Raw genomic sequence first — 27,769 nt, forward strand, 5'->3', positions numbered from 1 at the left:
GGCCGCCGTCGCCTGGTCTGTGCTGCTGCTGCCCGTCTGCACCGCGGCCTTCGTCGTCCTCAGCGGCCTCGACCCCTTTCACCCGGTGCGCTGGATCTCGAGTAAGTGCTCTGGCCTCCGCGCCCCGGGGTGCCGGTCGGCCGTGGGCGGTCAGGGCTGGGGGCAGGCGCGGGAGCCGTGAAGGGCAGTGTGTTGCCTGCTGTAAGCCCCAGCCGTGGCCGTGGGGCGGCAGGCATCCCGGGAACCGCCCGCTGAGGGGCTCTTGGGAGTGGAGAGAGTGTGTCTGTGTATCAGCAGAGCACGGGCTGCCTGGGTACTGGCTTTCATTTACCTTTCGGTCCCGCGTGTGGTCGCAGCAGGGATTAAGTGCTTTGTTACATAAAGTGACACGATATTAATATTTTAAATCCGTCTATAAAATAAAATCGTTTCTGCTGCAATACTTGACAAGGTGTCCTTTGACATTCTTGTATTTTTATAGTTGCATGTTTGTGTTCGTGGGGTTTTTTTCCCCCTATCTGTTGTTTTGGGCTCAGTGTCAGATAATGGGAACTGACTTTGGCATTGTGTTACATTTCTACTTTGTGTGTTTCTGAATAGTCTCTGGGCTTTGAAATGTAAGTTTCTGTGTTAATTCAAACCATAATAGCCATAGTTCTCCCTAGGTAGAAATAACTGTTGCAAGTTCATGTAAGTATATACTTCAGAGAAAAAAATTAGGTTGACTTAGTTCTCTGTTAAGTACTTGGACACACTTCCCCTTTCTGCCCTATACAGCTGCTGTTTGCATAAAGAGCTTAAGCTTCCTCTAACTTCGGTGCATTGAGTCATAAGTGAAATTCCTGAGATAGCCACTCTGCATGGTGAGAATAACTTTCTCTTGAGTGCACACGTAGAAAATTGAGAGATGTTTAGATGGAAGCTTGATGCCCATGATGGTTTAGCTGCTACGAGCAGGGAGGCATGATTTTTTTCCCCTTTGAAAATACAAAAGCAATTTACTCTGTAAGGAATTTCTTACCTTTTAAGTGTGGCTGTATGGTTGCAGCTTTTACTAAGTGAAAGCTGTGTTAGTTTGTTAGTTCATCCATAGTTGAATTCACTTTGAAGATTTTTTTTTTTTAATTCTGAGTGTTCACTTGCGAGAAAACCAGCTATAAGGGCATAAAATATTTTCTGTGAAATTTAAATATGCTTTTATGCAGAAATGTTGTGTCTGCTTAAGTGTTCTTTTTTGTCAGTTAATGTGTCACTGTTGTGTTACTGCAGTCTTCTGAGCAATATTTTTTTTTTGTTTTAGATTCTTTCAATGATTTGTATACTTCCTCTGTCATCTTTTGCATCCTCCTTATGTCTGTGGTGATACTAGTAATAAGCATCTTCAACGCTGAATTTTATGCAGGTGGGTTATGTAAATTGCTGTGATACCAGAATTAAATAGGATGACCATTTAAAGAGATTTGTATTCACATTTGGTGTAACGTTGGTAGATTTCCTCTTAAATTAATATAGACAATACACAAAGCTTGTTTTTAAGTAAATCATTCCAAGTTCCTGCTTACCTCATGGCTGAGACCCTCTTAGCTGAGCCACTTCATTGCTTTCTTCATCACCTAGTGACTGATTCCAACTGCAAAAAGTTCTTTGGTGACAATGGGCTTTTTTTTTCCTAATGAAGGGTTTTAGTAATAAGAAATGCAAATTCGCTTTTATTTACAGTTGTGCCATCGATACCATGCTCTCGATTAGCACTGATAGGAAAAATTATTCACCCTCAGCAAGTTATCCATTCAGTTGTTCATGCTGTAATGGGAATGTTGGTTGCTTGGTGTGCTGCAGTTATGACAAAAGGGAAGTTCCAGTTTCTTGCTGTGCCCTGCACGCCTTCAGAAAGGTAATTATTTGTGTGTGTGTGTTAAAGATAAATTATGCAAAGAACTTTTGTTGTAAAATGTATTTACTGATGACTTCTTTCAAACAGAAAACTAAATTTTAGTATTGTCAAAAATAAGCAATTGTATGTTGATATCCTTTGTTAAATGATAGGAAATACCCTCCTTGGTAAGTGTTATAATGCACAGAGAAATAACTGGGCCAGAAAAACTAAATTGCCAGGATTGTCAATGGAAAGTTGAATGATGACAAATTGGTTGTCACTTGAACTAAGTCTTGGTCTTCTGGTTAATATGACATACTACTTAAACACCAGAAACATCCTCATGCATCAATTACAAATATAAGCGGTGGGACTCCTACTTCAGAAAAAAATTACTGACATATCATATGTACTCATCAGGAAAATAAAATCTAACTTCTGATTTGAACTTTCTAAGGCTAGAATGACTTTATTTTTTAACTCAGAATTAATTCTAAGTTTTCTATTTTAGCCTAGATGATGCTGTTCCTCAGATGTGCCTAAATGAATATCACCTCTTTTTTCTACTTTCGGGAGCTTTCATGGGATACAGTTATAGTCTTTTATATCTTATTAACAATATGAATTATTTGCCGTTTCCAATCATACAGGTAAGAGGTTTAAAACACCTTTGCAGGAAGACATGTCTAACTAAACAAAAAAAGCCTTGATTGTTTTTTAATGCGGCAGTAGCAGCTGTCTGCTGGCATGCTTTCTCTAACAGATGAAGCGTACACTTGGCTTTAAATGTTAGCAGTGTTCATCTTCCTTCTTGCTCAACCCCTTTCAGATGAACACAGAAAGCCAGGATGCTGTGACTAAAATGTATGCCCCTCTAATGCACATTAAAAGTTTGGCTGAGCTGAACCATTGCAGAAAGTGAACTACAGGAAAGAAACAATATATGCCCAAACTGAACCTTAACTTCAGGAACTGACAAGGGTCACCTAAAAGCTGAAAATCCCGAGAAGGACAAAAAGCATACTGTCAATTTTAACTGGGTACCAGATAATTTGAAGTCTAAATATCTTATTGAATCTTGCTTAAAGCTCTGCATCCAAAGCTTGTTCATGTGTGTAGTGTTATGGAAACTGAAATTCCATTAATTCCTTTGGAGGGCCTCTACAGAAATCTGTACCAATGCAAAATGGTGAGGAGTGGTTTGTGAAACATCATCTTACAAATATTTCTTCTGTTGCTGTAGCCTCACGGCAGCCATTAGCTTTGCATGATTCCCAGATTTACCTTTTGTCAAATCGGTTGGACTTTGTATCTTTAAACAAGGTTGGTTATATTAGAGGAAAGCATGTAAGTCATGACCATTCAGTTTATCAGCAAACCAGGCATTATTTTGGCAATGCTGTAGTTACAGTATTTTAAAAAATTCTATTATTTTAATATTCTCCTTTTTTTTTAAAATGCTATTTAGCCCAGTAAAAAATTAAATCACTTTGGTTTCATTTGCATATAGTGTCAGAGGGTTTGCTTTGATCATTTGGAAAGACATGATTTGTTTGTATGGAGAAAGGCATCTGTTACACTGGTTTTGCTGCATGGAGAGTTGCTGATTCTGTAACTCATGCTTGTCTGAATTTTCCCTATATTTTAATGGAACACTTCTAATCTAAAAGAAATCTAGTAGATTAAATATGCCTTCTGTGGGTTTTTTGTTTATTTTGCGTTAGACAAGGTTCTTCTAGTCTGATACCCTGTGTATAGATAGAGTCAATTTACCCCATCCTCCATTTTCATACTGCTAGGAGGAGGAAAAGGGGTGAGAACTAGAGGTGATTATAAAATGTCAGAAAGAGACTGGGAGAATAAATGGTAGGTGTAACATGTGGAATTGCCTTAAACTATTTTTTTTTAATTCAGGTTTTCAAGTAACTTGTCAGTTTTCCTTTTTTTAACCATTTTATTGATTTGTTCTGAATGCAGAATATTAAACTAGTTTTTTTGTTTGTTTTTAGCAATACAAGTACTTACGTTTCAGAAGATCTTTACCTCTCCTCGTTAAACACAGTTGTGTGGAATCGCTATATTTCATTAGAAACTTCTGTGTTGCATATTACTTTTTTGGTAAGGGTTCCTGAAATCCTCTTTTTTTTGTAGTTCCTGTATTTTGAAAACTTTATCTTTAATCAGTTAGGCCTGTTGTATTTTTCAGCCTTCTGTGTAACTTGCTGAAGGCACATAGATTGTTTAAACAAAGAGATCTAACACCTCTAAAATGGTGAGAAAAGGTGGAGAGTTTATATAGCGATATTTGTATCATGGCAATTCTTGCATCACAGAACTTTGTTCAGCGTATGAGAAATGTCTCTTCTCCAAAGAGATTAACACCTTCTATAAGACTTTATTATCTAGCAGATAACAATATAAGAAGATGACAGTATTCTAAGGAGAAGGGAGTGGGGAACACTAGTTTTCTAACCTGAAGACTGTGTTTGGTCACTGTACCAAAACATAGACTATTGTCTCTGGTGATCTCTTCTGTGCAGGAAACCTTGTTGCAGGCAGCTGTGAAATAACTTGCCTGTAAGAGGAGCTACCAAACTCTAATCAGCTGGTGGTTTACAAGTGTACATTTTAAAACCTGATCCTTTGGGCCACTGTTTACGTACCTGTCCTTACTTGTGGCAAAAAGACTATAAATCTGAAAACACAGCTCAGTTAAAAAAAAAAAAATGGTTTAGCCTGTAATTTATATTCCCTTTTTTCTTTAAAATATTCGCAAATATTTTTTAACATGGGTAAACATTTTCATGCCTTGAACTGCTCCTTCCATTTTCTGGTATTGGAAATACAGCATCACAGAGCTGAACCTGACATACCAGCAGTGGGCATGACATCACTGTATGTAATGTTGCTATATTTTCACTCTTTTTTTTTTTTAAAGCAAAATGACCACTTTGACTTCATTCTCAAGTGCCCTTTATATTATTTGGAGGAGGCAGTATGGCTCCCTCCCAAATGAAGCTGAAGTTTGGTCTTTAAAACCATGGTAAAAAAAATTGGTGCTGATGAAGATGATTGCAGTGGACCTTTTAAAAATCAGGAATTTTTTATGTTGTGATTGTAGTTATCCTCCTACAAGATGTCAAAATATGTTAGAATTATTTCCACTTTATTTACATTAGGGGATAAATTAGAGGTATGGTGGTTTTATATCAGTTTCCATTAAGTCTTTAAAAGCATTCTGCTGCCTGAGCTGTAGTGAAAATTAATACTCAGTTTTGTAAAACAGTTTTATTAGTGAGGAAACACAAATAACTCAATGCTGAGAAGCCAGCAATAAAAGATAAGATCTACATCTCTCAATGTATAGTTGCTGGCCTGAAGCATTTTTCATTCTCTTGTTTCTATTTCTTAAAAAAACAAAACAAACCCAAAGGCAGCTTGTTTCCTGGTGCACGTGTTGCAAGACCAGTCTCTTGTCTCTATACGTGCATTCTACTTTTGTCGTCTGGCCTGTTGTATATGTGTTTTGCAGTGTCACGTTTGTTCCAGTGTTTCTTTTTGATCCCCTAGGTTATATCCCAAAGGTATGGATAAGTACCACGATGGATCTTCATATAGACAGGTAGGTAGTACATTGTACTTGAAAACTTGCAGGAGAAAATTGCCCTTTGAAGAAGTCCAGCTTAGCAACTGCTTTGTTGTGTGTAGTAGGATTCAGTTCCTTGCTGCCCCACACAGAACACGGGGAGCACTGGGTACTTCTGAAATGAATCCAAAAGGAGCCAACATCCCTTTGTAGGAACCATTTTGTAGATAGTAATTAAGAAATCCTCTCTAGTTTCCTTCATCTCTGCAAACCTTTAAAATATTAGAAAGGCAAATCTCATACATGTGTTTTATCTGCTTTTCTGTGTTTGAGGGGCAGGAGGAGCGTATCTTTGTTTTTATATGGCTACCATTTGTTTTAAGATAGGGAAGCTGAAGTCTTAGTAGCTTAATTGACTAAAACTGTAATCGTTATTTATTTCATGTTTCTTTTTTCCTTGATTTCATTAATTTTTCTTCATTTCATCACAGTTACTGCAAAATTAAAGAAATTGTATCTCAAACATCTTTAAGAAACTGTTTTTGCAAAAAAAAATGTTACTTTATTCTTGCAATTACTGCTACTGTAACAGCTTTCTATAGACATCTTCCATAATAAAAATACTTATATCTTGGTTGTTTTATCTGCAGTAAATTGCATCCTCTTGACACTCTGACTGGCTTATTGGATCTCTCCTTGTTTTACCATGCCTGGTTATGCGGTGTATTTCTTCTGATTACCTGGTACATTGCATGGTTACTCTTCAAAATCTATGCTACAGAGGTTAGTACTTAGTGACAGTGCTAAAGGTATAACATCAATGTTTCACAGATAATACTTTCTTTTCAAAAGTGATTTTACTAGGAAATAACTTGGGAATTTTTGAATTTTCAAAGCATGCACTACAGATAATATCTGATAACTGAACGGTTAGGAGAGGCCTGGGTGTTAACTGGCTTTCCCTTTCTCTCCTTCCAGCAAGACACGCCTGTGCTGCTTACAAAATTAATGATTTGTTATTTCCACCTCCTCCTCTTTCTTACTTCTGTTTCCACATCCCCCTTCTCCTGTTCACATTTGATGCTAAATCTGTGCAAATGCGTTTGGGGCCACTCTAACAAAGAACCACGTTGTGCTTCAGGGAGTCTGCACCGTGTTCTTTGTCATCTTTAGGTGTAAAGACGGCTGAGCCAGCACAGGGTCCATATGTGTCTGACAGCTTGCTAGCTTAGTCTCTTGCATCTTTTTCCATGCAATGATTTGTGTATTTGAGTGTGAGACGAGCTGAACACTTGTGACAAACAGCTACAGGTTACATAGGAAGATAATACCCAAAACCTGCATAGCTCTTAATCCAGTTTTACAATAGGAAAACTGAACAAAATGCTGTCAATTTTCTGTGAGCTAAACTCTAGAAATCTCAAATTTAAGCAAACCATCGAAGTACATAGTTCTTCAAAGCAGATATGTTAATCTAATTGAGGCTACAGTATTAAAATAGACTTCAAGCAATCTGGGGAATTAAAAGGCTTTTGCTTTTTCATTCAATCATAAAGTTACAAATTAATATGGCTAAAAAAAGACTGTTTAAATATATAATGAATTGTATTAGAACAAATGTGAGACCATGATTGAAGGTGGGGGGGGGAAGTCTTGCCAACAAAGAATTGGAGAAGACTTGATCTTTATCTAATGCAGATGTTTCTTTGCAAGAATACAGAGGAAAAAAATTGTTCCTCTAACTTGATTTTTTTCTTTGGAAAACTTTACTAGACTGGAGATTAGTAAAAAAAAAAAAGGTGACTTTTAAATCATGGACCAATGTCAAAACACTCTTACAGGGTGAAATGGCAGACAGTGCTTGTTGAAGTGTTAGCTTTTAAATTAAAAAGTCTAGTTGTTGTGACTGCATGGAGAAAAGGTTAACAATGAGTCAAGAATAACTGACATAATGATGTGTCAGAATCTGTAGATGGCTCCAGCAACAGCTCTGAGGTGTGAACTACCTTTTTCAAAGGATAATAATTGAAGCACCAGTGAATGCTGTGTGTCAATGTCTGTAATTATTGTATTGCTTGTAAAACTGTGGAAGGTAAAAGAAACACCCCCCTGTGAAGGTATAAAATGGACCTTTCCCTTTTGGCTGTTGAAGAAAATATTTGTTTATCCACATGATTGGAAGTCCTAAAACCAAAAAGCTGTTTGTAAATATTTGCGTAGTGTCAACTGAAAAGTCAGAAAAGAAATTGTAAACCTAGTGCACATGAAGTCACTTTATTAACACTTCGAAAGCAATCGGTACCTCAGATTTCAATTTTGCAGTTTGAAACAGAGGATAATAATGCTATGATACATAAAATGAGCGCAGTAACACAAAACTGACAGGTAATCTGTGCCCAAACTGGTCCATGTTAAATAGGGTTAAAAAGATGCAGTGTTTGATTCAATTTAATCCCTGCTATTTATGTTTTAAATGTTGTAGCCACAAGAACAGAAATTCTATTAAAAGACAGAATATGAATATCATGATGATAAAAATAAGAATTCATTAGTTTATCGCTGAAACAGTGCAAAAGAAGAGTTAAAAAAATCTTTTCTTATTTGGTAAAAGAACCCTCAGTTCTTCACCGGAGTGGTTACACTCTTAAAGATGGACATTACAGTTCAGATTGCACTCTTGTTTCTTAATACGGCGTCACAAGTTCTTCCCAGTTATGTGGTTAGAGGAGTTTATTTTCATAATGATATGATGCCCCTAGCTACAAATTATATGGGTACATGGAAGGTACTTGAAGGTAAAGATACTTGTATTTTCTCAGACTTCTCAATTTTAAACATAAGGAGTAAAGTCTTTTCGTTTCTATGTTAGAAATTTCAGGCTAGTTTACAGTAACTTGAAGCAATGATGTGCTCTCGTAGCTCATCGTTCATCCAACAAGTAACAGCTCAGGTGTGGTCTTTCGTAAGGTTTTCTTATGTTTTGCTCTGTGTAACAAGTTCTGACGTTTACATCTAGACGCATCATTTTCCTGTCCAGCCAACTTTTGCTGAGGAGACAGACCAGTGCCTGCCTAAAATCTTAAACAGCAACCCTCCGCTCATTATAAAGGTAACTGAGTTCCCACCGTCTTCCCAGCTAGGTGTGTGCTGAGAAGGTGTTTCTCAAAGCATGCAATCAGATCTTCTAGGTACCAGTTATTTTAACTGAGGTGCTAGTTCTTTAAAAGGCTGCTGCAGAACACTCAAGCAGGCAGTTACACTTAATGGTGAAAATTTATTTAGTAGTGACATCTGCTGGTGCTCACCACGCTGTTACTTTAAGCCAAAGACAGGCTTTTTTAGTTAGACGTAAGACCTATTTGTCTGAAACAGAAGTATATTAGTGTGTACTGATGCAAAACAGGTCAGTGACATTCAGGGGTATTTTAGCTTTTTCACCTTTGAGTCTCCTCAGATAAGGAGGTGTGTTGTCAAACCTTTACACTCTTAACACTTTGCTCCTGCTACTTATATGAATTCTTATCTGTATGTTCTCTCATGAAATCAAAAAATTATTTCTACATTTATGTTGGAAGTTGGGTTTCTTTTTTTTAAAAAAGACAATACTAAAAAGCTACTTAAAATCTGAGAGAGTAGTAATTTTGATTTGACTACGGTAATCATTAATGGCTTTACTGATGATAATACTTAGAAATTGGAAACCTCATATAAGAAATATTATGTAAATAAAGATAAGACTATTCCCATCCATGTGCAAAATTCACATTTACTGATTTTATAGATCTCTGATAAGACTGGAGATATAAGAAGCCACAATACATTTGAATCCTTTTTTAAGCTTTGCTGCATTACCAAAGGATGGGTGGGGAAGGGTTGAGCACAGCACAGTTAAAGGTAGAGGAAGTCTAATCTATAGTCTCAGCTGTTACTGAAGTGTCTAACTTGTACTTGGGTCTTGCGTAGTGTGAGAAATCTGGTTACTTTTTGTTTGCCACATCAACTACTTAATCACATGAAAAAGCAATAGTAGGTCCAGTACTCCATGGCATCCTGTGTAGTTGAGCTCTGCCTTGCAAAACCAGTTCTTTCCTTAGACTTTTTTGTGTCTTAGGCTCTTTCTGTCTGAGCTGTTAGCTGTTAAGATAAAAAATGGCCTTAGATCTTCTTTAACTCCGAAGAAATGACATACCAATAAAGCTCTCTGAAGCTTTTACTAACTGAGCAGCCCCATCCAGAGTGGTTCTAGGGATGTGTGCAGTCATTTGCCTCCTTCCTTTTTCTGTTACTTGGCTGGTTTTAGTCTGTGTGAACTCATTTGTTAGGGATTGCTTTTGAATGGATAACTACACTCTTTAAGGAAATACATTGGACTTTGAACTAAAAAGTTTTCCTTTCTTTGTAGTTTTTAGCCTTACAAGACTTGATGTTACTTTCTCAGTATTCTCCTGTTCGACGACAGGAAGTTTTCAGCCTTAGTCAGCCAGGTAATTATAAAAACTGTTTCATGTTGATTTTTTTAAGTGTTTGTCAAATGCTTTTAGAGGTTATTTAATGCTGTGAGGCACGCTATGTTAGCCGGGAGGCCTCATCCCTATGATACCTTTTCCAAAAGGATACTTAATTATCTATATTCATACTGTTTCGTCTACTAAACTCAATAAATTCTGGTGCCTCTTTATTTGATTTAAATGACAGTCATGAGGAAACAGAGGTCTTGGGATATTGAAAGCCGGGTCCTCTTGATACCACCAGTCAAATAGTCCAAACTGAATAATCTTAACAGATGGGTATGAAAGCCTAATGTTCAGATGCGAGTGAGATTAAATCGAGCATAAATAGTGAGTCACCACTGCAGTTGTGAAAGCAAACAATGGCTATAATTTCAATTAGTATTCAAAACTCTTGCTATATACCAAGATATGGCAGAGAAGGTCAATTAAAATTGCTTAAAAGCCTTCAGGAACTCCAGTGTGCTACCTCAAAACTGTTTACTGTCACCATTGATAATACTTTGCTCATATTAGTTGTTTAGTGATTTCACATCTGATGGACTGAACTGCCTGTTTTCCCTGCTTGCTTAGCAAGTTTCACTCAAGTCTTTTTAGAGTTATCCAGACAGGAGGATAGAGTCTGCCCATGTTTTTATCTTCCTCTCAGTAGAAATAAACTGTCACAGTGAAAATGCACTGTGTCTTTTTAGAAATGGAGTGGTACTGTAATCTTTGAGGCTTATGCTGAGAGCCCATGGGCACTGTCAGAGTAGATAGAAGGATGAGCATCGGGGTTAAACATACCTACAGCATTTTCTTTTTGTTTGCATGCTGCTAGGTGGGCACCCACACAACTGGACTGCAATATCAAGGGAGTGTTTGAGTCTTCTGAGTGATCTGACCCAGAGACTGATCACACAGCAGGAAGCTGCAGCAGCAAATGGGAGAGCAAAGCAGCCAGCAGGAGGGCTGAAAGTATCTCCACAGACTCCAGGTATGTGAGGAATGCAGCCATACAAAGTACCTATAGATTACATAGGTACATTAGTTTCAGTTAAGTCGTATGGGGAAAATGAGTCATAGGGTTTTCTGCAACTTAAATGCAAGCAAAAAAAGTCTCTCCTCCAATTTCATTTTGGGTATTCTTGTTGAAATAATCCCCAAAAAATGAAAACTTGGAAAGATAATGTTTACGCTGTTTACTTTGCATGATGTTATTCTCAATACAGTATTTTTTCCACACTTGCATTACTTAAAGTCTAATTATTACAGTTTTAGTAAGTGTTTGAACCTAGTACAGGGACAACATAAGTCTTGCCAAGAGACGCTCTGTAATTTGCATGGCTGCTCTTACAGTTAGTTTAAAATGGTAAAGTTAGTTTTTGTTTTGTTGTTGTGGAGACTTTGAATATGTTTGTGTGATTCACTAATATCACTGTAGAATAAGAAAAGCTCATCTGACTCTTGAGCTGTGTGCAGCCTGCAAGCATTTCAGGTGTTTTACATGCCAGATTTACACATTGTTCCTGGCAGCAGAGCTGTGTTAGCACAAGGGGTGCCAGGTAATCGAATCCCTTAGCAGTCAGTGCCTGGGATACAAGTGCCCTGGGAACAGCAGGGGACTATTGGTATGTCGGAGGTGAATTTCTTCTAGTGCTGCTCTTCCCTGGATTTTGAGGCTGACATGTCTTTTTTTACATACCAAGCAGAATTGGAGAAAATTGACATTCTTCTATAGGTAGCCTTTTTTACTAGTACTTCATCCTAAAAGCACACTTTATGTAGATATATACCAGGGCGTAGTAATGCTAGCTAGCAAAAGGAGAAAAATAAATACATCCACAGGGATCCTTCTCATCACTTGCTGTTCTTAAACTGATGAACTGTTAAAACGCTTCGTACTCACGTGGATGTGTACTTCTTTGCAAAACCACAGTGGGAGCAACGTCCTTTAATAAAAGCTTTAATGATAGAGAGGTGGTTGAACTGGCGATCAGATAACAAACCCATCTTTTATTTCATATATGCCAGCCTGCTTGTCTTCATGCAGTGTGTCCTTTGTCACTAGGAGCCGTTGTGACAGAAGACATGTCTTTCCAGTCACAGAGGTCTAATATCGTTCCTGGAGCCTCCATGTCTTCACTGGTTAAATCATCCCTAACGCCTTTAAAGACATTGCCTGGGTCTGATGTTGGTTCGCCTTTCAGCTCACCTGCTTTAAATAGCAACATGGGAATTCTGGATGTAAACTCTCCTTGGCATGCATCAGTCCAAAGTCCACATGCTAGGAGAAGGAGACCAAAGCTGTGGACGTCAGGTTCAGGTAGAGATTTTTCCACAGCCTTGTAGTCATAAGTGTAGTAGGCACGTCTTGAGGATTAAAGTGACAGCAACCAGTTTTTCTGAAGAGACGGTATTTCTCTTGTAGATCTGCAAATGAATGGTTCCCACCATGAATCCTTTCCAGTGCTCTCTGCTGCAAGAGCTGGCAGTGAGGCAGTACAGCCAAGCTTTATTTACACATGGCTTCAGAACAAGCAAGAACAGGTAGAGTAAAAGTTACAGTACAAATAGGTTACAGCCAGTGCAACTTAGGTGTTCTCTCTTCTGAAAGAACTTTCCAGTTTTGTTAATGAATACTTGCTTCTCCAATTAGCTTACATAACAAAAATCCTTCCCCCACCCCCAATCCCTTTACAGTATGAGAAGGGTTGAGGGCCAACTGTGCATACCTTCAGATATTTAATCTTTTGTTTCTTTACAGATAAAAAGCTTTTTGTCAAAACGAGTGCTGATAATGTATTTCTTCAGCAAGGTAATCATGATCTTACATTTTGTGACTAAGCAGCATGGGCTAGAAAGGCATGAGCGTATGGGTTCTGCTGCGGCGCTATGTACCTTTTGCATATAGTAATGATTCAAAAACTTTTCTTTTCATCTAAGGCTTTCCATAAGTACAACTTCATACTTGCTGTGAGTTTCATAGCAGAAGTATCCCATACCTGCATAAAAAAGAACCATAATACTTGTTTAAACTCACCTGATTATAAACTGCATTTTGCTTGAAGCATCATGTACTAGTGAAACACAACTAAGAATTTAAGTGCAATTGCCTTGGTATACTAATTGTAAGATAACATGGCTTCTAGTTAATGTTAAAATTCCGTTAACTGCCTTTTAAGTCACTGTACCAGATGAATTCTTCATAGTTTTGTTTCATGGGAGAAGTGGCAGCTAGAATGTTGGGAATTTCTCCGTATGAAGTATTGGTACTAATATTACTTTCAGGTGAACTTGAACACTTAAACTAAGTTTGCGTAGTATTTACACAGAAAAACAAATGGCTATTTCTCTTAGAATAATTGAACAATAGCTCAATTAACTTTTACAGAAGCATCCCCCCCAATGTACGTCTTTGTTTTTCATGGATTTAAATGTTTCCTGTAAGTAGAGATCATATTTTTATATGCAGATCTTTTCTCTGTATATGATAATGGTTTATGCTTACATTCACTGCAGTGTTTTCTGGTCAGTTATAGACTGGATCAGAGACTGAGGCAAGCAAGATCATGAAATGGGCCTGGGGGAATTGTATTGCCCACTTAACCTGTTGAAAATCAGTTAGCTGATGTACTTTATTTTCTGGAAGTTCCAGCCATAGCTATAGCTTTGTGGGAAGCTCCTGTCCAAAAAGAATTTTAGTTTCTTAAAAGATCAGATTTTTCTGGGTATTCCCTGAGATCTGTCAGCCTTGCAGGTCTTTTCTTGAGGAAGGGATGTGACCCTGTCGAATGTGTAATACCTTAACTGAAACCTGCAGTTCTGGTGATATTATTTATAAAGTGCACTCAGAATGCTCTGATTTCTTCTCAGCACCCAGAAGCCTCCATCCAAGCTGTCTTCTCTGATGCCCAAATGCACATCTGGGCTTTGGAAGGTAAGCGGTTTCTATTCCCAGGTGATCCACTCTGGCTCATGACACTACAACTAAAAGGATGCAGTTCAGGTTTCTGGGGCTGTGTGCTCTGTAATGGAAGAAAAATCTTTGAATCTATTTTGACAAGAACCCAACTGCATTTCAGATACCAGCATGAATAAAGGTCTAACTCACTTGTTAGTTTTGAGATCCCATGCGAGATCTCTTAGTTTGTTGTGCAGATGTTTGGTAGAGATTCCAAACTTTATTTCTGTTGCTTCTCTCCCACATGAACCTATGTATCACTTTTACTTTTTCCCCCCGTAACAGATTTATGATGTCTCTTTACAACAGCTTTTCTGACTAAAGGTTCTGAGCCTTTCTCTATTAATGACAGAGTGGAGGGAGGGAGGCACTTGGGTAGTTATTTAAGAAATAAATAGAAAAAGATGGTCTGCAGAGAATTAGAACAACAATGACAGTATGTGGTTGCACTACAGGATTTTCTTGTTTGTTTCAAAGTCATGAGCAAATACTAGTATTGATAGGATGTTTTATTAGATTTGTCTGTGCAAAAGGTGATCTTTTTTCCTTGATTGTGTGTTTTACGGGCAGATATGCCAGGCTGTGTCAGATTGAAGGTGATGAGTTGGGATGTGTAGAGTCAGGAGATGGGAATCACACATACAGTTTGCAGAAAAGCAGAAGATACCATTTGTGTTTTAAGTAAGGGTGGAGGCCGAGGCTGTAATTTTTTTAAATATTGTAAACAAGTAAACTGAGAAGAGGTTTAAAGCTAAATCAAGGTTTCTCTCAAAGTAGGAGAGCATTTTCCTTATACAAGCTGACCAAAGAAAGCTAAGCTATCTGGAAATATTTGTGTATGGTTAGAAGAATTGTGAAATAGGTCCTGTCTCTTGGTTGGTGTCAGGTACAGCTCCAGAGCAGTGGAAAGAGGGAGCAAATGCTTTTTTAAAATTTTATTTTATATATAATCTCTCGCATTATGATCAACCTCAAACTACTGTATACCTGTCACACCAGTGATTAGTTTAGTCCTGAAGCAAGCCAAAGCTCATCTGGCTGCAGTAAGTCCTGAAGAATTCTACCACACTAGTAGAATCTTCAGGCAAAACCATGATCTTTGTTATTGCTTCAGAAGTTGAGAATTCAGTAATTATAGCAAACTTTTTTTTTCTTTCTAAAGGTCTGTCTCATTTAGTAGCGGCCTCCTTTACTGAAGACCAGTTTGGAGTTGTCCAAACTACACTGCCAGCTATCCTGAATACTTTACTGACTCTTCAGGAGGTAAAATCAGTTAACTTTTCCTTACTGCAGAAGAAGTTTAGGAGAAGAGAAGGAGTGTTGTTAATTTTCTATGTTGACATTGCTGACCAGTCATAACATTCAAGTTGTTACCACTGTAAATGGCTTCTCTTCTGCAGTTAATCTAAACAAAACAGGGAGTTGCCACTATGTGCATTATGAAACAGCTGAACAAAAAATTTGTTAGGTTTTTAAAATGTAGAAGTAGAAAGTATATTTTTAATGGAATATTTAATTAAAAAAGAAGGTACTATGTACACAGTTAAAGACCTTATTTCAGGGATGCAGTAATTATAATACCGTATTTCATGCATAGTTAGGATTTCATCTTTATTTGGCTGTACACAATTCCTTGTGCAATCTGGAGCACTTGGAGATAGTGCAAATCAAAATCACAAGAGATAAGACCTGTGTGGTGCTTCTCTACTAATACATTACTCAAATTACTGATGTTTGTGTAATGTGTATTTAAAAAAAATCCAGATTTGCTTCCAAGGCTATGCGTGTCCTATTGACATAGCCGTTTTACACTGCCTTAATGGTGATTCTTGGAAAGAATTTAGAGGTTATTGAAGTTCTTCAGTGTAAGTCACCTATTCTAAGAACAGGTACTGGGGTGGGGGGAAAGCCAGCACCTTTTCTTCTGAAAAAAGCAAGTCATAATACAGGACAGAATTGTATTCCTACTGCAGCATGTGCTGTGCTTAGCATTTAAGACTCATTAACAGAGAATCTTATTTCACAGAATTTGGTACTGTGTTCACGTTGATGATCAGGAAATGCAAGTTTCTTGAGCAAGAAAGCTCAGTCTCCAATACATTTTTGTGTGTCTCGGTGGAATTTCTGAACTTGCACTTTCTTTCTATTTGCTTTATTTCACATAAACACATTGCTAGTTACATTATGAAATAATTGAACAGATGAAACAAGCTCATTTATGTTTCTCCTCAATCAGGTTGTGGACAGACATTTCAAACTGCCTCATGTTTCCAGCAAACCTCCCAGGATTTCAGGAAGTCTGGTGGACACATCCTACAAAACGCTACGATTTGCACTTAGAGCATCTCTGAAAACAGCACTATACCGGATAACTACTGTCTTTGGAGAACACTTAAAGTAAGAACTTCTTCATGATTGCTTGCTTGCTAACTTTAGTTTTAATTAATGTTATTGTAGGACCTGTGAAAAAGGAAGTTTGTGCAAAAATCCTTTCAGGTCATTATTCTAACATGGTATTTTAGTATTTTTTGATTTGTGGAACCTTAAAAAATTCTTGTGTAGATATATGGTCCCTATTAGAAACTTATTATTCATAGATTTCTGGGCATTTTTTCTTAGTGACTTTTCGTGAACTCTTTAGAAGCAGTCCATGAATACCACTCACTTAATAAATCTTAGCTGTTGAAAAGAAAGTAAATCAACTAGAGACAATTGTCTGTTCTGTAGGGAGAGAATCCTGAGAATCTTATGAAGAGTCCAAATAATCAAATTCCCTTGCTGCTTGGTTGTCTGATGGCTCTTTGTCAGCTACTGTCGCAGCAGGCAGACTTTCATACTTGGCCCCTGAATATGTGGGACTGAAACTTCCTGCAGTATCTGCCCATCTCTCCCTGTGGGGATGAAATGTTACCCAGTTTGGAAGCGCTTGAAGTCAGGAGAGATCATTTTAAGTGATTCTTTCTTACCTAAATCATTCTTGCAAGTTAAACAATCGTTCGTGTGTGTGTAAAGGTAAGGAAATAGGCTAGGCTTCTTGGGACAAGTGTCTTAGTAGTGGAAGCTGTTGAGGTTAAGAATTGACAGTTTTAAGGGTTAATATACTACTTTGTCGTGGAACGTTGGCTTTTCATACAGCTGGGTTTTCTAAAACTTAGCTTCAGTGTAATTGATTTCAATGTATACTTAATTTTGGCATGAGGCTTTGTTTTTGTGGTGTATTACATCTTATGTTTTGCATTTGTTGTTTTTAGTGCAGTGCAAGTGTCTACAGAACATAAGAAAAGACTTCAGCAGTTCTTGGAATACAAAGAATAAATAACAGATTTCCATGCAGTTATGGTTTTTTCAACACTCTTGGTAAGAAGAAAGTGGGACTAATGAGACTTTTTATCTTGGCTTTTTGGAAAAGCATATGGAAGTGCAAGTCGCAGAACAAAGCTCTTTGAACTGCGGAAGAGCTCTGGTTTTGGATCATCTTGTATATAAATAAACTTTTTTAAAATTCATCTTACTTTTCTTTTAATACCACTTACAAATGAAAAAGTGATAGTTTTAATTTTACATAAGACTAACATTTGAGATTATCAGAGTTACTTTGCCACTCAGATCCTTCACTGTTTTTCATGATGTATTCTTTTCCTACCCTTTCCTGTTAAAGGGCTGAGTAGAGATTTACATAGATACTTAATGTGCCTAAGTGTTTCATAAATTTAGTTGGTAACACTTTTAGTGCAGATGAAGTGTGTACTTTAAGAGTAGGAAACAGATGTTCCCAGGAATAAAGCGTGCTTCTCTTCTGTAAGATGCAAATATTCCTTCAGAATAAAATGTGAGTGCAGAAAGGCATTGTTAAGACACCAATACAGCTTGAAAAGCTAGCAGCTTGGATTTTATCTTTAAGGTGACCTAGGAAACTAAGTTCTGATCTACACTGAAACGCACAGGAAACATTACTGCATTTAGTAAAACTGCAAGTAACAATATTGTGAATTAAAGCTTAGATCAACAGCTTTCTGTTAAGGTGAGTAGGAAGGATGTTTGCAACATATCCAACTTTGGAAAAAGTACATTATTGCTAGCTTCTGGTGAAAAATACAACTTTTTAAAAGCTTTTTTTTTAAGTTCTTATCTGGCAGTAAACCTGGCCAAATTGTTTAAAAATTTACTACTCAGTTTTTAAACTGACTCCTGTTAGTGTGATATCTACAGTAGAAAGCACGTAGGGACTATGAAGTGCTTAGATGTAGCTGTAGTACCTTATTGTAATTTCCTTGACGTAAAAGTAAGCTAAATGGTCTTGCAGATGAATTTAGTCTGATAATGGGAAACAAAATCTGGGTCACTTTTCTTCCATCCTCTTCAGTGCTGTTAGTCCTGTGTCTTGGGTTTTGTGTGTGTGGTTTTTTTGTTGTTTTTTTTTTTTTTTTTTGCTTGAGGACTGAAGATCTGAAGATGTCCGTGGTGTCAGTTATGTTGCTGTGATGAAATCATCAGCTGATAATGAGTGGTTGTGTAGTAGTAATTCTTTCGGGGGGGCCTGTAAAGTTTAGGTAAAAGAAAAACCCAAATCTACAATGAGACCTGCATATTGCTTTCCTCAGTACAGGAGGAGATTACACCTAATTTTCTTGTAATGCAGACGCTGCATGTGTTAGATTTGTTACTGGCTATTAGAACTATATTGTTCCTTTTGCATTGAGGTGACTTACAGCAAACACCGTAAGGTGATGGACAGCCTTTCACTATATTTAAAGGTTAAGCACAAAGTCTTCTAAAGCTTCCCCAAGCTTAACTTCTGCTGCAGGTTTTAACTATTATGTCAAAGCTTCTTGCCTGTCTGGCTTATTACATAACTTAATTTGCTTATTTTCTGGTATTGCAATGTGCACCTGGAGTTAAAGTGGTGCTTTAGCTAGTACCTCAGGTGTAACTGTTGACCCAAATACTTCAACCAAAAGTTTCAAATAAATTTTTCATGCATTTAAACAGGTGCAGAATTTTTTTATTGCTCTGGTATTTTCTGCAACATTCCCACAACTATAAAGCTGCAAGTTGTAATTAACAGTGTTATGGCTGTCAGCAGCAGGCTTAAAATGTAGACTTTTTGATGCCAGAGTGCTTGAGGTCTGTCCTCCTTGTGTTGCATTAGAGATTTGTACATGACATCTGCTAATGTGCATGTGATTCAAGGCATTCTCAGTGTATGACAGAAGAGCTTTCAAGAGCTGATTGCTTTGTGGTTTCTTTAAAAGCTCCAATTCTTAAAGAGCTGTAGACTTTTTTTTTAAGCCTTTACTTAAAAGTGCATCCTTATCAGTATCTCATGCTCATGAATGTAAGTGTACAAGAATATAGAATATAAAGTGTACGTTCGGTGCCTCTGAAGATGCAGTAACTGGCTTACACAAACAGGGCTAACATCTTACTCTAGATTTGGCTTTGGGAATAGTTATGTTACTCTGGCAAACTCTGCTGGTATTTCAAGTCCTTTTATATACTTCTGTCTTAACATAAAAGTAATTGATCTGTGAAGCCTCTGAGGTATGGGAAGAGTCTTGAGTTCATTTCTGCGTTCTGGGTAATGAGGAAAAAAATAAAGCCTTTTTACAGTTAGTTTCTATATAACTGCAGTTAAATTGAATCCCTCAAGCCTGATAGTATTTCTCACCTGTTTTAATCATCTCAAAGCCGAGCTGCATCTTATTGCTGGATTGCATACCACATGCACAAGTGACACTGATAGCATTGGGTTTGAGTGCTGTTCTGGTAACCCTGTGAACTACCTGCCTCTCCTTACATGTAAACTTCAGATAATCTTGACTGCAGCTCTTGCCACTGCAGCTGCAGAGAGGTAGGTTGCTGATTGTCCTGCTTCATTTTCTGAGAAATAACTTCAAAAATTCAGACTGGGGGTGGACAAAAGCAGTGGCCCTAGTCCTTGAAACAGTTGTACCCTGCTGTCTGAGGGAGCCGGGCAGGACTTGCTCCCTTAACAGGAATGCTTTGCCACTTTGGAGAATTGTCTCTGCCAATTGCAGCTTGGGGCCTGTATGCACCCTTGAAATAAAGTTGTTTTGGTTCTATTGCTGCTTCCTTTGAACAGAGGCTGTATTATATGTACTGTGCTCAGTGTCTTAAGGCCCTATGCAGCCACCTTCCCACTGACCAAGATACACCTATGGCCCTGAGGGTAAGGCAAGCACCCTGCAGCTGCATCCAGCTGCAACTATCGAAGCATGAAGTCTCTTGCTGATGAATTTGCTGGCGCCTGTTCAGCAACAGGCAAGTCGTGCAGTCTGCAGGCTGTGTGCTTACCAGATGTTACTCGCAGCTACTGGCCCTGTGAGGGATCTGATGCTCTGCCTGGGGGTCAGCCCTGATGCTTTTGGGGAATTGGCGTGTGTGTGAATCCATATGAGGTGGCCCTAGGGAGCATGTGTAGATGTGGATGTGCTTCTTGCCACATGCAGTGCTGTCCCGTTTCCCTAGGGGATGAATGGTGGCAGCTTGCAGTACTTTGCATGTTCAGGCAGGCATTTGATAGCTGTAGGGTTTCACAGCCCATGGCAGCCATGATCCCACCACTCCCATCACCACCCTTGTACAAAGAGACAAGAAAAAGATGAAAGTCTGTGGAATCATCACAGATACTGCAAGTTGAGGACCCTTCCTGCTACCCATACACCCTCCCTGCTCTGTTCTTGGTATTTTCCATCACTAGTACTGTGCTAACATAATTGCCACAGGGATCAAATGCAGTTGTGGGCTGTGGACATACCTGGAGTGTGGTTTAGCCAACCTCGTGTTGTAAGGAGATGTTCTCACATCAGAATATTGCTTCCCTTCACTGCAGACTCATAGTAGAGATTCACAGCTGACATACTGGTTTTGGACAAACCTGTAACATAAACTGCACAGCTCCCTCGTGTCTGAGAAAACAGACTGGAGAGAGAGCAAAACCTACACCATACTCTGATTTTAGAAGATAAAAAATTAGAGAAGACCTCAACTTTCTGCCCTTGCAAAAATCTTGGGACTACAGTAGAGCTACTCAGTCAGGAGACAAATGAACATGGTGTCTCTGGAGCCTGCCATGAGATCAAAGCACAAATTCAAGGGGTAATAGTTCCCCAGGTGGCCTGCTGGATACACTGGCTGATGAGAAGAATCAATGGTGATGGGATAGGAGGATAGGAGTTCTTTTTTTTTTTTTAAATCCCCCTAAAGAGTCAGTTACAGAAGTAGGGAGAATTTCAGAGAAAACTGTGGCCAAAGAAGCCTGTGTATGTGCTCATGCAATCATCAAAGGAACCAAGTGCCAGGTGAGCAGTGAGCTGCTCTCCCTCCCCTGTCCAACACACACACATACAAAAATACAGGCTTTGCCTTTCACTTCTTGAGTAGCTCAACTTTTAAATCTGACTACTAAAACAATGCTGGAGCTGGCTGTTGTATTTAACTGCATCTTGTCTGAATAGGTGTGGTGAGCGCCCTGGAGTGAATTTTGAAGGAGTTATATAGCCTTCTACGAGTCAAAGATTGTTAGAGGGGATGTGTAAGCACCATTCTCTGCTCTCAATCAGCAAGCTCCAGTTGCAGGCTCACTAGAGGTAAGATGTTTCAGCTCAAGGGACAGGCTAGGTGACTGCCTTCAGGGCAAGCTTTGAGGAACAGATAGATAGGGCACCAGCTTTTGTAAACTGCTGGGTTCCTGGTCTGTTAACCAGCAGAAGTCACTGCTCAAAGCAGGTTTGGGGACCTTCAGTGGTACAAAGTTTTGAATTGAGCACAGGGCTGCAGCTCAGAGTTAGTACTGCTGTTGCCTTTGCAGACCCTGACAGTCAGCTCTGGGGAAGGCTTTATCAGCAGCCACAAAGAGTATTGTAGGAAGAGAAAGCCCAGCCTCATAGTGCAGGTTGAGCGCTGCCAGGGAGAAGTAGTTTGTCCTTGCCTTTATCAGAGAGATCCTGTGCAGCATTTCAGCTCTTCACAGGTGGCTACTCTTTGCAAGTCTCCCAGCTTCTGCATGCCCTGTTTGGGACACCAAGGGTTGAGTTTAATTGGTGGAACTGGAAATGTGCTCTACCATATACAATGATGGGAAATACTAAATAACCTGGAGCGAGGGGTGGGGGAAGCAGTCAGTCTTACTCACAACTTTAGCACTCAAACTGAAGAAGCTTTTGGCTTCTGGGCCTCTGTTGTAAAATGGAGCTTAGTCTAACCCCACCCTCCCTGACCTTCAATGGTGATAATGAAACCCATGTTTGCAAATCGGTAGGTTGCTGCAGTGATGGACACCACAGAAATGCCCCGGAGTATATTAATAATTCTGTCTTCTGCGCAGGGCTGGGCTGATGTGCAGTAAATACATTCAATGTGTGGTCCAGACACTATGCCAATAAAGAGAAAACAGAAGAGTGACTAGCTGCTCGTTCAGCAATCACTATCTTCAGTGCATTGAATATATGGATCCCCAGGCAAAATGACTGTGGCACTGTGTTATAAAGCCAGTACTGTAACTCATTTATAGTAGGCATGAATTGAGGTTGTACCAGTAATTCTAGTCCTGGCATGTCCCAATGCTGAGGATTGGATTTTACAAGCTGAACACTCTTTAAGTTGTGCAGTTTGGTTTATGACTTAAATTTATTTTACTACCTGTATTGTTTATGCATGGTGCAAGAGATGAATCTATTTATGGACCGATACAGAGAAATAATGCATGTTTGAGGAAGCTAACTGCAGGTGTAAGGAACCATGGCCTGAATGGAGGCTAGTCAAACAGTTCTTCAGTGGTTCCCCTCCCGCTCCCACCCAAACCCTCTAGAATGATCTGCCAATTAACTGGGGGGCGGGCAGGAAGGAGGGGGAAATCTCTAGTATTACAACAGCTTTTGGAGATGGTGGTCATTTCTTGCAGTCCCTGCAAGACAAAGGTGGATTCTAGATTACTGTATGATTTTCCCAAAATATGCTTGCTATTGAAAAGAGACTTGTTTTTAAAAAGATAAGTCACAGTGATCCAAGGAATTTCTTTTTTTCTAACTACAAGAGCTATAAACAAATCTGTAAGTTATGAGGCAATAATTGAGTACATCACTAGATAATGTGTGGTCAGTTTGACCCTGCTGTCTTAATTTAGGAGGTCGTTTTAAAACCACTATGAAGCAGTGCTTTGTGCTGCCTTAAAGGGATATGGGCAATCTCTAAGAAATGAGCATACTTACAGAGACAATCCCTTTGGTTCAGTTTTTGTCCGGTTGTTTCTTTTTTACTGTCTGTGGTGCAGTAAATTAGAACAAAAACAAGTCTGAGCTTGGTATGCCTTTGTAAATAAGCTGCTGTGTGCGAATTGACAGCTTGTTTGCAACCAGGTTATTTATAACAAAGTTTGTGATTTCTCCCACCAGAGCTTGTTTTGCCCTATATTAACAGAATGCTTATGGTAACACCTCCCACCTGTCTATACTGCAGCACTTACACAAAACCCTGACAATTTCAATTGTGTCCTTTTGAAATTTAATCTTGTTGCCTGCTGGAGTAGAAGCAGGGATTTCAGTACATGAACTAGAGATTAATAACTTCAACTCTGCTTGTTTGCTCTGCACAGCTCACCTTACCTGTATCCGTTCTGCTTCATTCCTCCCACAGAAGGAACTGCTTGGAGAACTGGAGTTTTCAGCTTCCACGAGTTTCTCGAAGATCCGGTTTGTGACCAGCCATAGTGCTGAGGCCAGTTACAACCATCTGCTCCTGGCAAAGGTAAAGAGCACACTTGGAAGACTGGATTTGGTGAACTGGGATCCCCTTCATGGAAAGTCCTTTCCCCCCTCCTGTTTCCCCTCACCTTTTACAGATGATCTCTCATTGTCCTCATGTGTATTCAGCTCCCAGGCAGCATCATCTCAAGCCAGGACAGTTGTGCCCGTGCTCAAGCAGCTGTGACCACAGGGGCTCATGCTGTCTAGAGCAAAGAGGCTGGGTATCTGCAAAACCACCTGCAGACCCTGAGAAAACAGCTGTTGTGGCAGTGACCTGATCGTGGCTGGCATAAGCTGAGAAAAATGGAAGTATCAAACTTGTTTAGACTTTGTTTTTGTCCCCACTGCTCTGCGTAAGCTTTGAGTTGGGCCTGGTGTGAAATGGCGTTGTGCATGCACAGGGTGCAGTTACACTAACTGTGCTGTGGTGGTGCAGGACTGCCTAGTTTCTGTTGCCAACATGGCCCAGGAGCTGGTTTTGGTGTCACAGCCTTGTCCCACCACTGGCAATTGCCCAGAACCACAAGACCAGGGAACCTGGTGTTTCAGGGCCATCTGGCTACGAGGACAGTGACCAGCACAGCCAACAGCATTACACCTGCTTTTTCTTAGATGCTGTGAGGTAGGATTTCACCCCAGCCTGGGCTAGCATTAGGCTGCTATCCATTTTCTCTTCCATCTGTTTTGACTTCCTAGGTCACCAGCTAGGAGTGAATGGGCAGATGGGCAAGTCTTTGGTTACTAATCACCTGTGTCCTACTCACTTGACCTAGGGAGAGGATATTCAGGTAAGCAGTTGCATTCCTCTAGATATTTTTCATCCCAAATTGCAACCTTACCTTTCACATCTGACTCAGAATGAAGCAACTCCTGGGGACAAGCTTCAGGGACTGAGGATGTCCTCCCATCTGCCTCAACTGGAGGTCTGCTTTGGTGACTTCATTAATACAGGGAAGAGGCAACTGGGATAGCTGTGGGTTGTGCTATGACCCATGACTATAGCCCTCAGCAATCAGGCATGTTGAGCAAGAAGACTAATATGGAGAAATCTCCTCTTCCTCTGTTCTATTGGAGGGAGAGTGTTGCTGTCATGGGGTGAGAGGCCAGTGACTGGTTTACACAAGGACACAAGGAGGGGAGCCACCCGTCTAGCTCATGGATGTAGTGATAACATTGGGTGAATCAGTATTTGCTGCACAGCTTGCACATACAACAAAGTCATGGTGACCCAGGGCATAAAACTGTCTTAGCAGCCATGATTGCACTTGCTTAGCCTTTGTTCCAGAACTAAAACATATGAAGCATCTTCTGATTCAGCAGGGAAGCTCCTCCCAGCACGTGTTCCTCCCACATCTGTAGACATGCTGGAGGAGCCAAGTCGTTACTTTGGAAGAGCTCTAGGTGTCAAGTCTCGGGCATAGCTAGGTCTGGAGGAGGAATGCCCATCCACCACCTGCTTCCGTTGCTGAGGATCAGGGATGGGCTGGATCCAGACCAGCTGGATAGTCCCAGCAAAGACAGGGCAGCTGCCAAATGCCTCACTCAAAACTGAGGAAACAGTGGTGTGAGAGGAGGTTTGAGTCCATGGGGCCTCACTTCCTACTGGGCTTGAAGGAATGTGGGTACCTGCAGCTTGAACTACGCAGTCTACATGAGATGATCTACCATGGAGAGATTTACCTCCCTGTGAAGGGCCTCAACCCTACACGCTGTTGAAGCTTGGAGCTGTGATGTGCTTCAGTCCGAAGCCTTCCTCGCCACCTGTGTGAAAAAAGGCTTTTTTTTCCACGCTGAGAGGGTGCCCAAAGCATGGAGGAGGCTCTGCACACCTCCTGCCTGCGGAGCAGCCCAGCCCTGGGCTATTGCTAAGCGAGTGGCGGGGCAAAAAAATATTTTGCAGAATATTCTGAATAATGGCGATGGTGAGAAAAAGAAAGAGAATTAAACGGCGGTTCAGAGCAGGACACGTGTAGCCTGAGGTAGGGAACGCAGAGTGATGTGGATTAACGAGGTGCTGAAGCTGTCCTTTCCCCTGCTTGCTGTGGGAAGATCCCTAACCATGAAAGAAAATTCTTCTAGGAAGTTGCACAATATATCCAAAACTACCAGTTTTCTAGGAAACCCCCTGTAGTTTAGTTATTTGGGCAGTGTGTATGAATATAGGTGTCATAATTTGCACAAGTTGAGGCCATGTTCGGGATCCACCGAAACACTATTTTTTTGCTGCGCTGGAAGCAGTGGGATTACCCTGGATACACTGCGTTCAGCAATAATATTTCCCTCAGTAAATTTTACTGCCTCTTTATGTCACTGGGGTTTAGACTGTTACCACAGTGTAATTGTGACTTAAATAATTACTGTTTCTGGTAGTGCTGCCAGGTGCCTTTATCATTTCCGAATCAAAGAGAAAGAGTGGCTTGGTCCTGAGGGCCCCACAGACGGGTGGGATTGGAGAATGGATGTAGTTTAGCAGAGCACTCAGAGGTGTTGTGCGGCTGCAGAGAACGGCCATGCAGAGGGATAACGTATACTGAAAATTTTTACTTTGTTTTTATAAATCTCCAGGACATCACCGTTAAAATTCTTTGTGCCAGCTATTTGATGCTAAGGTTTTGTTTCCTGTAGAGGTAAGGTGGGAATTTCTCCCTTTTTGTAACATCTTGCTCTCACTAACATATTCTGAGGACATTTACCAGTTTTCAAGCACCTTTGACAGAGAGTTATTAACTTCTGACAATTTAAGACATGGCCTTACAAAATAAAAAGACCCTATTACTGCCCTTGTTGAGGGGAAACGCTGGCAAGCTCCTTCTTTGGTAGCCCTCAAGTCATCCACACTGGGCAGGAAGGAGGAGAGGCACTGCAAATGAGACTTCATTAGTACTGCTGCTCCCAGAACTACTTGTTCCATCTCAAGATCTTATGTCTGTTATGGAGAGTCCTCCATCCCACCAAATCCACAGCATTTGCAAAAAAAAAAAAAGTCATGCCCTCCTTTCTTGGCCATTCCTTTACTCCACAGGGTGGCATATGTTATTAAGGGGTGGATAAAACTGTGAGGCACTCTGTGCAGCATCTGTGCTGCAAGAAGATGAAGATCTTGTCATCTAGCTGCGGGATGCTCCTCAGGAGGGGTGTAGCAAGATGCCAGTTCAGTAGCTGTCCCTCCTCCTCATGCTAAATCTCTCAAGACTCTCCTTTAGTTTTGATGTGAACAGGCATGATTTCCAACCAGACATCTATCTGATTTACACCCGTTTAAGTCAGGGGTGACTCCGAGTCACTCCTATCTTTGAGCTGTCCTGGCGTGTCAGAGACCTGCTGTGGTGCACCTGTGCTGACAGCAGCATGCAGGGCAGCAGCGTGCAGACATCCCTGAGCCAGCAAAGCACGGGCTGGTAAATCTTGCTGGTGCAAAGCTGTGCATCATAGCTCAGCCTGCGTTTGCTTGGAACCAGGCCCAAGCTAATAAACCCAGCTAGATTGCTTCCAGACCCAGGCTGGCCCAGGAGGAGCCAGCGCAAATGTCACTACTCTGTGCTGCTTGCTCTGAGGTAGCTTAATTGTCTCTAATGGTGTGGGCCAGCTCCAGGCACCTGTAGGACAGGAATGGAATGATGCATGGCCACCATGTAGACAGAAGCACTGAATGCATCTGAAACTGCATAATCGAGATGTCTTGGCCAGGTTCTACCCAGTTCTGACACATCTCCTCCTTCCCAGGCCTAGGCCATTGGCAAGGCTTTTGCGCTCTCCTGCTGCTACTCCGTGACACACTGCAGTTGCTGTGGCTTTTGCACAGAAGTTGTTTATAGGGTGCTGCTGGCTGTTCAGCAGCTGAGTGGTTTGCGGGTGTCCTATGGTTCCTGCCTGTTGTGTGCCTAGTGCAGAGGCAGCCAGATGCGTGAGCAGGTTGCCTGTGGAGAGAGATGGGGCCCCTTGAGGCCCGCGGGCAAAGGGGAAGAGACCAGGGCCTCGGCAGCAGGTCTGAGAGAAAAACATGGACCATGAACAAGTGCAGGCACAGCTCACCGCCGGGGCGAGCACCGGGAAGGTGCGTGCCCTCTGACGAGGCTCGGGGCGCAGGGGGGT

At 40.4% G+C, this 27,769-nt stretch overlaps 1 protein-coding gene across 1 annotated transcript; it reads left to right on the plus strand.

Annotated features, from left to right (window-relative positions):
* Positions 1-7: 7 nt before the first annotated feature.
* Positions 8-17,419, plus strand: NDC1 (NDC1 transmembrane nucleoporin). Its single transcript, XM_010288374.1, has 17 exons — positions 8-101; positions 1,301-1,402; positions 1,720-1,894; positions 2,388-2,526; positions 3,886-3,994; positions 5,447-5,498; positions 6,113-6,245; positions 8,479-8,571; positions 9,865-9,946; positions 10,791-10,946; positions 12,021-12,275; positions 12,381-12,499; positions 12,717-12,767; positions 13,826-13,889; positions 15,076-15,176; positions 16,150-16,310; positions 17,165-17,419. The coding sequence occupies exons 2-17, from the start codon at positions 1,351-1,353 to the stop codon at positions 17,226-17,228; spliced, it is 1,806 nt and encodes a 601-aa protein (XP_010286676.1). The 5' UTR covers positions 8-101; positions 1,301-1,350; the 3' UTR covers positions 17,229-17,419.
* The last annotated feature ends 10,350 nt before the right edge of the window (positions 17,420-27,769 follow it).

The sequence above is a fragment of the Phaethon lepturus genome, unplaced genomic scaffold, assembly GCF_000687285.1.
Source record: "Phaethon lepturus isolate BGI_N335 unplaced genomic scaffold, ASM68728v1 scaffold48195, whole genome shotgun sequence".
NCBI lineage: Eukaryota > Metazoa > Chordata > Aves > Phaethontiformes > Phaethontidae > Phaethon > Phaethon lepturus.